Source organism: Sceloporus undulatus, chromosome 4 (genome assembly GCF_019175285.1).
Source record: "Sceloporus undulatus isolate JIND9_A2432 ecotype Alabama chromosome 4, SceUnd_v1.1, whole genome shotgun sequence".
NCBI classification, from domain to species: domain Eukaryota; kingdom Metazoa; phylum Chordata; class Lepidosauria; order Squamata; family Phrynosomatidae; genus Sceloporus; species Sceloporus undulatus.
In genome coordinates this window covers 25,010,675-25,022,999 of record NC_056525.1, presented here as the reverse complement: position 1 = coordinate 25,022,999, position 12,325 = coordinate 25,010,675, and the positions used below count along the sequence as shown (strand labels likewise).

Here is a 12,325-nt window from a genome sequence, read left to right as displayed (position 1 = left end):
GTTTAGGCTTCTCCACCTTTGGTGCACCTGAATTGAAGCCCCCAGAATCACAACAAATTGACCATAGTGATGAAAGCTTTTGGAAGTTAACTAAAAACATCTGGAGAACAAAGAGTGGAGAACCACTGGATTAAAATCCTTTTATTGATCCTTTCATGATATGTAGATAAATGCTTACAGCCACTTCCTCTGTAACTGCAAAGATGCTGAGGCTTGTCCGTGTTTGTACTGTTATGACCAAAGTGCCTTCACATGTCTGAAAACAGCTGACATACATGCAGGTTGTATATTTGCCACTTATTTTCAAGCACATAGGTGCCTCTGTGACATAAAAAACAATTGTAGATGGTGTGTGGTGGAAACATAATAACCTATCTTCACAAATGGTACATTTTCAATTACCTCTGTGTCAGCTCTGTGAACCTTCAAAAACCCTGAGTGGTATTCAACATAGCCAATCTTTTGTACACCCCCTTAAGTCCCAGAAACAGACTGCCCAAAAGGGGCGGCTTGCAACTGCCCATGAGAAAGCCAGATTGAAGCTGTAGCAAGTGCATGCCACAGCCCCAATCTGCCTTTTTGTGAGTCCAAAAAGAAGCGGCAAATAGCCACTCCTTTTTGCACCATCAAAAAGCTGGCTTTTTCACCCTGATGGCATGTAAACGCTGCACCACTGGAGCACCCAGAAGCTGGCCCGCATGTGGGCAGTTGGGCAGCATGAAGCTAGCTTCCGGGCAGCTTCAGAGCATGCATCATCGAAACGCTGTGCTCTAAAGCTGCCCGGATGGCGGCAGAAAAAGGCTTTCTGTTTCACCTCTGATTTGCTGTTCATTTCACCTACTGCTGGATATACTGACATTTCAAAAGCTTCCAAAAGATATGTGCATCTCTTTTTTACTAATATAGGCCCCACACAGACAGGCCAAAATATAGCTGCTTTGGGTCACTTTGGAGGTATCCTGTTTAAATTATGTGTGCATCCTAAGAGTCCAGAAGCCACGCCAAAGCCACAATCCAGTCCTAAGGACCAGAGCGCAGCTTTGGTGCACTCTTAGGACTCACACATCATTTAAACAGCATACCTCCAAAGTGACCCAAAGCAGCTTTATTTTGACCTGTCTGTATGGGGCCAAAGTTGACAAAAGTGGATTCTGGTGAGCATAATTCTGATAAATTGGGTGAAAGTACTTTTTAAAAGTTTTTAACAAAACAAGGACCTTTGTACTAGAATCTGAGAGAATCTGTGTGGTGTGTTTTTTTTTGTTTTTTTTTTTGTAAACTCAAGAAACAATCTAATGGCATTTTTGTAGATGGGTGCTAAAGTTGTAGTTAACACAGTTGGTGCCAGTGATGTGGTACTGGCCATTCTATAAAGGCAATTTTAAATTGGTCCATGTGGCACTTGTCTCCATATAGCAGGCTGTCTGTGTATAGAAGAACCAACAAGAAAAGTTTGTGGTGGGTTGGTGGCAATTCCCATATCCACATAGTGAGTCACTGTACATCACAGGGAAACAGCTACCATGTGGAGCAGTTTAAAGAGGCCCTCACAGGGTAGCCAAAATATGCATACAACACTTCTAGTTAAGCACAGTTAATTTCAGCAAGACGAAAGAGATTTGGTTGGCTTTAGAAATTGCACGAAGTGCCACATTTCCTCCTATTCCTTGGTAACACACTTAATGGAAAGGGCATCAATATGTTATGAAATCACACTCTAAACTTTGATGGAGATGCCCTCGCAAAAGGATATAATTCACATGCTCAGAATGAATGGTCCATGCTAACTTCTGAGTAATGTTTGATTTACTTGTGTAGAAAAGCATAAGGTGGATTTGTGTCCTGTGCTGTTCTCACTTTTTGGTACTAAAAATACTTTTGGATAGGTTTGCATGCTCTTAGAACTTGCTGCTTGATTTTACTATACATTCTGATGCCCATTTTACTGTGGATAACACATGGCAACATTTGATGAATTGTCAGGTCCAGATCATAGCCAAATCCATTTGGGGTTCTGAAACTTTTGCTCACTATTGCTATAGATCTCACATAAGCCATAACTGCAGAGACAACAAGGTGGCAATTGTGCTTTTCTAGGTAATGCAGAAGAGAATTTCAAGGGCAATTCTGAACTTAAATTTTGTAATATATCCTTTCCTCCCTAGAACTCAGGGCTGGTTATCAAAATGTTAATTATAGGCATGCACACACTGGATATATAATTTATTAACAATTAAAACAGGTGCTAAAACCAGAAAACGTATTACAGTATTAAGTTCCACTTTCTTATCTGTCATGAGTATTAAAACCCATTTGGATTAAATGGTCTTAAATGCTATCAGGGCTGAGTTGACTTGTGCAGGAAACCATAAAATAAGCACAAACTTCTCCTTACAGTTCCTTCCTAGTATACTCCCTTTGCTGGCTATTCCAAGACATGCATCCAAAATCTCACAGTTACAGAGGAAATTTTATTTCACAAAATGCTCTGACTTTATTTCAAGGATGCATGGAACGTTGGGTTAGGTGGTCAGATTTGTTTGGCAATGCAAAAGTGAAATTCATCATGCAGTGATAATATAGTCAGCCAACAGGTTACTTAGAATAAGGATTTCCATTTTTAAATACTACTACTACTACTACTACTACTACTACTACTAATATATTTCTATGCCACCTCTCCTATAAGATTGAGGTGGCTTACATCATTCAAACCATATACACAATAAAATAATCCCATATCCCCCTTCTTTAAAAGCTCTGAACCAACAGCCCACAAAACCTCCACTGCGTGTACCAAACTCTGAATACTTTTGATGATCTATTTTATTCTTCTGTTTATTTTGTAATGCTGTTTTCCTTTTAAAAGTACTTTATTATATGCCACTGCCCCTGGCTGGAAATAAGGTGAAGGATAAAACACTACTATTTTCTTCTCCAAGTAGAGAAGCCAAATGAACTGGCATCTGAAACTCATTCAGTATGACTGAAGGGCAAAGGAATGTCTTCTGGGGCATGAGGATGGTGAATGCCCTTTCCTCTAAGACCTCCAAAGGCCAGTTATATCTGAGTGAGTGGTTATATCCCTGGCATCATTGTCCACGGGGGGGAACTGGCTTTGCCCATCTTGCATCCTCTCCAAAATCATGCACGTGCCAGCCGCATTCCCTATTTATTAAGTCTTCCATCTTTTGCTCAGAACTATAGTGTCTGATCAGGAAAATACCAGCAACCATATGCTTCTTGATTAAATATATATACAAGCTGTGATTATATATTTGGTTGATATTTCTAGTTTAGTTGTACCTTAATGCCTGCATTTCTCAGAGTTTCTAGAGTTGGCCTCACATCTGCCTGCAGTTGATCCTCCACTCCAGTTAGGCAGAGCAGCTCCATCTCCATCTCCAGGCTTTCTATAACAGTGGCTACTTTCAAGGAACGGTCATGGACACTCAGCTTTGCTTGGACGTAGCGAGCCTATCAGGATGACAAGAAACACAGCCAATTAGACCCATTTACTCCATTATACACTTATACTAGGGGTGGACAAAGTGTGACTGCATGCCCTCCCAAGGCTATTTTTACATCTACCCCATTTGCCCTCAAAGTGCCAAACCACAGCCCTAGCTTCTCGGTACAACCATTTGGGGTCATTTTTAGAGGAGCAATCTGTTTTTAGGTGTGTGTATGTGTGGTGGCGGTGGGTATCCAAATGCAGACATTAGAAGAGGTTTCTCTGTGAGGCTTCTGGAAAGTAATAATGGTACATCTGCACTATCTTCAAGATCTAGGTGGAGCAGCTCCCTCCAACCACATACTACGCACCTTTGACTAATAATGGTGTACAATTCATGAAGAAAAAGGAGTCTGAACTCATCTTAAGGATACCAGCCAACCACAGGATGGAAAAGACAATCCACAATTAATTCCCTCCTCTCCATTTACACATTCACCATTGTCAATATAGGTGGCTGAAACCTCCCAGCTAGAATGTTAGCAGGCTAAGGAGCAAGAGGAATACTACAGGAAACATATGGAAGGGGCAGCCCATGTGTTTTTAGTTGTTTCCCCTCCCCCACTCCACCGAAGCCAGATGTGAAGAGAGAAGCTAGGCTTGTGTTATAAGATTCTTTATCTAATGGAAGAACATGGGGGTATGGTGAGCCAACTGGCTATCATCCATAGGCTTGATGTGGGCCATGAGCTGCCAGCTGGCTGCCACTGCTGGAGACTAAGAGCACATTCAGACCAGCTTGGTAGTCATAATTCATTTTTATTTCAGCTCTGTCCTTCAGTGCCCTAGAATAGGTTGCACAGCATCATCAGCACAGATCCAGCTTGTAACATTTTGCTATCTGAGTCAAAGTATGCAATGACACTCCCTTCTTCTTCCTTGTAGAGAATACAACTGGACTGCCAGTTGAAACTTGCTTCAGCAACAGTGATGGGTAGCATTTGCAGTGGTACCCAAGGCAACAGGGTAGTTTGGGGCAGTTATCTTAACAAAGGAAAATGGCCAGGGAAATCAGGAGGATCAGCTAAGAGAGAGCTCCGCCACTCCCTAACATCTGTTGCCTGGTGAGATCACCTCAACATGCCTTGTAGAAGGGCTGGTTCTGCTTCAGTAGTAGGGGTATAAAAGACGATGTACATTTGTCCCCCCACACCTCACCTCCCCCCACTTGTAAAGCTTAGGATGGATCTAAAAAGCAATATAAGAAATGTAAGCTATTTAAAGGTTTACTGGAAGAGGTCACGGTAAAAAGGCATACATATATGCAAATGCTAGGATTTATTCTTAAGTTTGCATTTTTCTTCAAAATCTTCACATTTCTCATATATATTTATTACAGTGTGCCCTTCCCTTATGCAGGGATCCGTTCCGGGCCCCAACCCTGTGTAAGGGAAAAAACACGTATGCTTGAGCCCCATTAGAAGTAATGGTGTGGGGTGTGGGTACGTGGCCCATTACTTCTTCTGGGGTGCACCAGGGTTTTTTTCCAGCACGGCTTCCAGCTTATGCTGGAAGCCGCATAAAGCATGCCCACATATAACCTTCACTATGCACATTACATGAATGCCCTTAGCATAAGACATTTCCTTTCAATATATTCCATATCCCTTATTTCCATCTCCATACTGATGAACTACAACCACTAATCATCCCTCAATACTGGCTATGCTTGCTAGGGATGATAGGAGTTCAGTCCAACATCTGGATGGATACAGGTTGCTCATTCTTACCATAATTCTTTTGCTGGAACTTCCAACCATCAGCATATGCAAAACAGTTCCAAATCATGTGTACATCGAAGATTACTTTCTCCTTCATCAATGAAACTAATTTCTTGCTAAGATCGTAGACAAACTGTGAGTTATTTTAATTAATGTTTACTGTCTTTCTTCAGGCTGCTTATTAAACCACCATGTTGTAGTAGTTCGGGTACGGGACTGGGGCATGTGAGATCCAGGCTCAAGTCTCCAATGAGCTATGAAATGATCCAGGCATTCTCTTTCAACCTGCTCTAATTTCACAAGTTTTTTGTAAGGATAAAGAGGATATGCTGGGGTGGGGGGCACATTCACTGCTCTGAGCTCATTGAAGCAAAGGTGGGATAGAAATGTAACTAAGAAAAACATAAATATCAATATGTTCTGCTACTATTTTTAGTAGTTTCTGAGGTGTTGTATTTTATTTTTGTTTTATTTATAACTTCTATTTGAAAGCCTCAGACCATGACATGGAAACATGGGCTATAAAGCTTTGGGCTGAGCAATGCTAAAAAGCTGATGGAAAATTTTTGAGGTAGAGGAAGACCTTCCTTCTGTTAGACAGGGCAAAAGGTGTGGAGTGAGCCAGGGTGGTGTAGTGATTTGAGCACTGGATTATGACTCTGGAGATCAGAGTTTGAATCCCAGCTCGGCCACAGAAACTCACTGGGTGGCCTTGGGCAAGTCGCACTCTCTCTGCCTCAGAGGATAGCAATGGCAAAGTTTGCCAAGAAAGCCTGGTGATGGGGGTCAACTTAGGGCCACCATAGGTCACAAATGACTTGAAGGTACACTACAACAAGAAATTAGGTACTAGGTAAGTAAACAGAAGAAAGAAAGAGAGAAAGAGAGAAAGAGAGAAAGAGAGAAAGAAAGAAAGAAAGAAAGAAAGAAAGAAAGAAGATAAACCCAATTTTATTCCTAAAGTAAGACTTTCTCTTGTGTGTTGGTTCCTCATCCCCATCGTACTTAACTAATAGAAGTAGTTGTAACGCTCAACCCAAATGATCTCAAATGTGGCTTATTATCCTAAGTATCTCTCTCTCTCTCTCTCTCTCTCTCTCTCTCTGTGGGAGTGTGTGTATGTGCACACATGCATGTAACAGTTGATGGTCTGAGGCTTTAGGTTCTAGTCCTGACTGAGCCATGAAACACACTTGCACAACCTTGGGCCTGTCATTCATTGAGCTTGATCTACTTTACTAAGCTGTTGGAAGAATAAAGTAAGGGTAGGAGTACCATGTATGCCACCTTGGCCTCAATGGAAATAAAGTAGGGAAATAAAATAAGAAATAAATAATAAACATGTGTGCATATGTAACTAAATGGACTATTTTTTGGTGTATAAATGACAAAGGGAACAGGGGAAATGAGAGGCGGGCTTGGGGAACAGCGTAATAATAAAGAAAGAGGTCACTTCCCCCTCTACTGACTTGCACTCCACCCCATCAGCTTCAGTGAGAACCAGCAGCCACTGGTTGGGCCTCAAAATGAGCAGGCAACCAATGAAGATGTAATCCCGAATGGAAGTTACCAATATATGACAGACTGTAACTATTCTCCAAGAAAATAGGGACTATGTGAAACAGTTCCTTTGAGCCCTTCAATAATCTATGTTGCTTACCTCAAAATCTTGATATTGTTCCTCAGTCAGGGATTTCTTTGCCACAACAAGAACTCTTAATCCTTCCCTTGCCATATTACCACACTGCAAAGGAGAAAAGGGTCACAAATACCATCAGTCATATTTCACTAAGGGCCTTATTACACTAGCAAAATCCAGTTCAGAAATGGGATTTAAAATAGACTTAATTTTTTTAAAAAAACTGCAAATGTGGGAAGGTTATCACATGACATTCCTGCAAACATAAAATAACATGAAAATAAACCAAAGGTAAAAATGGATAAAAACAGCAGCTTTTTACTTTCCGGAAGTTCCGAAAGTAAAAAGCTGCCTTTTTCAATGTTTTACTTTTGGTTTATTTTCACGTTATTTCATGCTTGCAGGAATTCCATGTGATAAACTTCCCACATTTGCAGTTTTTTAAAAAAATTAAGTCTAGTTTAAATCCCATTTCTGAATGAGATTTCACTAGTGTGATAAGCAATTAAGTTTGTGTAAGCAAACATAAAATATAATACAAACTTAGTTTATCCCTTTTGATTCTATTAGTTAGGAGCAAGAGATTTAGATTTCATAAAACTGCTTTACTGAACTTTGTCATAATATTGTTAGTGGCAATATCAAGTGGCATTGCAGCATCTCAAGAGATGCAACCTATTGTACAAGAAGTGGATCTTATAACTAAGCTGTAACTATAGCTGTCACCTTCAATGGCAATGATTACAAGGTTCTATGTCACAGGTGGGAAATATCTGGCCTGCAGGTCATCTGTGGGTTGAGAAGCAGTCTTGGGATCCCCTCTGATCCCCATCAGTCTGGCCAGAAAACAAACAAACAACTTTTTCAAGCAAACCCCCACACCACTCAAAACATATTTGGAATGCTACAAAATGGTCCCCAAAGGTGCCTGGGAGTGATATACCATCACTTCCAGAGACCAAAACTGTGCCCACAACAGAGCACCGTGGCCCTCTAGAGCACCCCAAAAATGGGTGAGATGTCTCCAGACTCTGAAGTATGCACACCCCTGTTTGCACACGATGCTTCCATGCTTCATTTACACTTTTGCTAGAGCAGGGGTAGGCAACCTGCGGCCCGCGGGCCGGATGCGGCCCGGCGAGGCCTTGGGACTGGCCCCAGCCCCGTCCTGCTGCCGATTGCCGCCAGGGCCTTTGGCCTCTCGCGCGCAGGGGCAAGGGGGACAATTGTCTATAGACTCATCAGAAGCATGCATTTATATTAACATTTTTAAAAAAATCAACAAATGTTTTTGCGTGTCCTCCACTTTTTTAAAAAAAGTGTCCACCATTTGAAAATGTTGTCCTAAAGACAGTAAAAGGTCAAATGATAAAATGGGCCACATGTGTAGGACACCCAATCATGTTAAGTCAGTGGGAAAAGGTATGGAGGGACCAAAAAAAACTAACCACCTCACAAAACATCAGAGAAAACTTTTTTAAAATGATGTATTTTTGGTATCTCTCGCCCTACAAAATGGCCAAAATTTATAAAACCAAAAAGGACAAATGCTGGAAATGCAAAAAGAAAAGGGGGACCTTTTTTCATGCCTAGTGGGAATGTAGCAAAGCAAAACAATTTTGGAAAATGGTTAACAATTTAATCAATCAGATAATGGGAACAGACTTAGGGTTGAAGCCAGAGCGGTATCTATTGGGAATGCTAGATGAAGGAGTTAGTAAAGAAGATGAGAGAGCAGTTTTTTATATGGTCTCTCTAGCAAGAATATGTTATGCGCAAAGATGGAAATGCGAAACAATCCCAACTCGTGACGAGTGGTTACTAAAAGTATACGAAGGGATGGGGATGGATATTATGATTCAAAACTCAAATAATATGTATAGAGATAAACAATTAGAGCAGTGGAAAAAGGTGATAACATTCTATGAAAATGACTGGGGTAAGGAAACAACTATAGGTTTAATTTGAAAACATTGTAACTTGAAAATAAGTCTTTTTTATTGGCAGAGGTAAAGAAGAAAAGTAATGTTCTCTTTTTTCTGTATTCTGTTTTCTTCTTTAATTTAGTTTGAAAGTATTATTTAAAGTAGAACATTGAATAATTGATAGGCAAACATGATCAAAGCGAATCTATCTGGTAGTTAGGAAGTCGACTTGTCTGTTAGGTGTGGTGTTGTTTGTAAATAGGTGTTTAAAGGTGGATCGGTGAAGTGAGAGGGAAGAGAGATGTCAGGGAATTGTAAGGTATGTGGGTATGTTTGTAGAAAGGATGTTTTTATGTTTTATGTGTTTTTGTATTATATGTTTTTGGTATTTGTATGTATTAGTATGTATTTTAATCTAATAAAAAATTTAAAAATTAAAAAAGAAAAGAAAATGTTGTCCTACATTTGTCCCGGTTTATTTATTTATTTTATATATATATATATATATTTAATTATTTATTTTTTAGCTTCGGCCCCCCAGTTGTCTGAGGGACAGCAACCCGGCCCCCCAACTCAAAAAGGTTGCCTACCCCTGTGCTAGAGCATAAAAGAATACTGTATCTCTGCATGTAGCTATGCAGCTCCAAGGCTTCAGGGTTTTCAACACTGTAGAGGAATTGTTATCATTCAGAAGAGCTGTCCGTGCCTCCCACATGGAGTCCATAACAACCTGTATCATTTCTGAACGTAAATCAAGTGGTCCCATTCAATTAAAGCAAATTTTGTAAACTGAAATTTTATGAGATCAGTTCTGTGGGTCTGCTCTAGAGTCTGAGGTACTGTCTAGGCTCTCTCATTTAGTCAGTAGCAGCTGGTGGATTTTGTGTCAGTGGAATGATGGGTCTGCTCCTGACTTTAATCTAGACTAATGAAATGGTCTAAGGTGTTAAACTTTATTCCACATTCAAAGTTAAGTTCAGCACCTTGGATAGATCAATTCAAATTCAGATTAAAACACAAAGCAGATTAATCTCTCCACTGATATCAGAGCCATCACCTGGCTAGCAAGTTAACATTTGGCCTCAGTTTGGAGCACACAAGCATTTTTAAAAAAACAACAAAAAACAACAACAACAACCTTTCATACAGGTGTTTTCTCAAAGTAATATTTAATCTGATACTAATAATCAGATAGAGGTTTAATATTTTATCATGGCCAAAGAGATAACAAGCCTAATTTACCATTGAATACAGGGAAGATTCGAAGTAAGACATTTAAGAATTAAGCACTCAAAGTCTCAGCCTGGACAGATGAACCTGTCAATTTTGATTTCGCTCAGATTCATTTTTCCAAATAAATCTTTCCATCTTGAATATATCTTTTTAAAAGGACAAATTTGAGGAAAGTCTTCTCAAAATGTACTCAGACTAAATTCTTATTCGTTATACAGCATTCCCTAGTCTAAGACCACTGGCTGGCAACCCTTATTGAACCAATGAAAAATGGATGCTTAAAAATAAAATAAAATCAGAGATGACATGAGACAAGTTGCTTGTTTCATACCTCTTCCTCAAGCCAGTCATTGTATTGAACAATACCAGCCATCACAACATCAGCCCCTTTCATGTAGAATGTTATTTCTCCTGTAGATTCATCCTAAAAGACAGCAAATGATGGGGTGAAGTAATAAATGCTGTAGTTCTATATTCAAGAGTTCTTTGGTTGCATAAAGGTATACCTCAGTTAATGAAGTAGCTTTGTTTCTGTGCATTACTTCTTTAACAGAAAATTTGATACTAGAGGCAGCAATAACATGGAATGAATAGGGATAGTTTCATACACCACAAAAAAGAAGAGCAGTTCAACACATTTCAGCAAATATTTTACCAAAAAAATGTACAGTACTGTCTGTACATGTGGGAGGGGGAAAAATCAGGTCAGGTAAGTCTTGCATAAGTAAAAACAAACATTTAAAACCTTACAGAGACCACTTGAAAGCTTCATTGCTTTTCCCTTTCACCAACCTTCACTTTTCTTATGATTTCCATTTTGGTGGCCAAGTCTATAGATCTCTGCATATTTAACTAGTTGGGGAGTAGCTGATGAGGTGAGTTTATGTGCTTTCCCATTTTCTCTTTGTTTTGCTGTTCATACTGTACATGTTATGTAAGGGATTTTGGAGACAGCAACTGTTTACCCTTGTCTGTTGTAGGCGGGCATACATGGCTACAGTAGTATTGGCTAGAGCAGAATCTAGCAGTTTTCCAGCTCAAGCTTTTATTGTATTGTTTACTGCAGACAATAAGACACCACACATGCAATTCTGCTTCCGAAACTTTTTTTTAATGCTTGCATAGGACACAAAGTTTATTTTTATACTATATCTTGAAAGAAATGAATAAAGAGGTAATTACATTATTTTCAGTTTGTACCAGTGAAGCAAGAGTGTAGACATCTTCTGTTGTATTGACTCAAATTAAGTATAATTTTAAAATCCATAAATAAAACTATTTCCTTGTGGTATTCAAAATATAATTCCATGGTAGATTAATAAATTTGGAAGCCTCATGATGTAGCTAATTGCCATCTAGTCAAGTCTGACTTATGGTGACCCTATCAAGGAGAGATCTCCTTGATTATTGACATTAACAGCATGGCTAAAGTCTAGCAAACTCAGGGCTGTGATTTCCTTAGTCTACCCATCTGTAGTGAAGTTTTCCTCTTTCCCTACTGCCTTCCACCTTACAAAGCATTATGATCTAATGAGTCACGTCATCTCATATATCCAAAGTATAATAGCCTCAGTTTAGTGAATCAGTTTACTCTTGATCTTTTTCTTCCATTCATGAATGTAATTAAGTGTTTCTGCCATCTCAGGATAATAGGAGTGGGATATTAGTTGATAGGACCTGGAATAAATAATTGAATCCGGGCAATAATTATGTTTTAATAGCAGCAATCTTACTAAGCCAAGAAACTCATATTCTAGACCAGGAGATCATTCTGTCTTTCATTTCCTTAATGAGAGGATCAAAGTTAAGTGGAACAATTTGGTTTAACTTTTTTTGGTATTTGTACTCCCAAGTACTTAATTGATGATTTAGAGATGGCTATTTCTGTAAGTTCTGAGAGTCCCCTCCCCACCTTTCAGTTGGAATCATATTCAAACAAAGAAGTTTTAACTTAAGTTTTATCTTCTTTCCGGAAATCCTTCCAAAAAGCAATATATTCATTACGTTTGGGATCCCCTTCAAAGGTTTAGCAGAAGTGATTTCTAAATTATCAGTGAAAAGGTTTAGCAAAGACTTGTCTTCCTTAATTTGACTCTCCAGAATCTCACCATCTTGCCCGAATGTGTAGCCTTAAATTGAATGCACACATGCTGCATTGGACAAAAAAGTCCAACTGCTTTTATAGGGGAGCTTACACATGTGTAAGACAGCAAAAAGATTCCAGCTCCTAAGTGGATGTCCAGCTACTTTCAGTGGCTCACATTGTTTTCTGATAGTGAAAATCCAGCTCCCA

At 39.4% G+C, this 12,325-nt stretch overlaps 1 protein-coding gene across 1 annotated transcript in view; it reads right to left on the bottom strand.

Moving 5' to 3' along the window:
* Positions 1-12,325, bottom strand: part of ATP9A (ATPase phospholipid transporting 9A (putative)) — a 125,987-nt gene that overhangs the window by 28,965 nt on the left and 84,697 nt on the right. The window contains exons 16-18 of the mRNA XM_042464011.1: positions 10,364-10,456; positions 6,896-6,979; positions 3,307-3,477 (exon numbers count right to left, since the gene is read on the bottom strand). Of these exons, the coding sequence (XP_042319945.1) occupies positions 3,307-3,477; positions 6,896-6,979; positions 10,364-10,456 (348 nt within the window). The remainder of the gene's footprint in view (positions 1-3,306; positions 3,478-6,895; positions 6,980-10,363; positions 10,457-12,325) is intronic.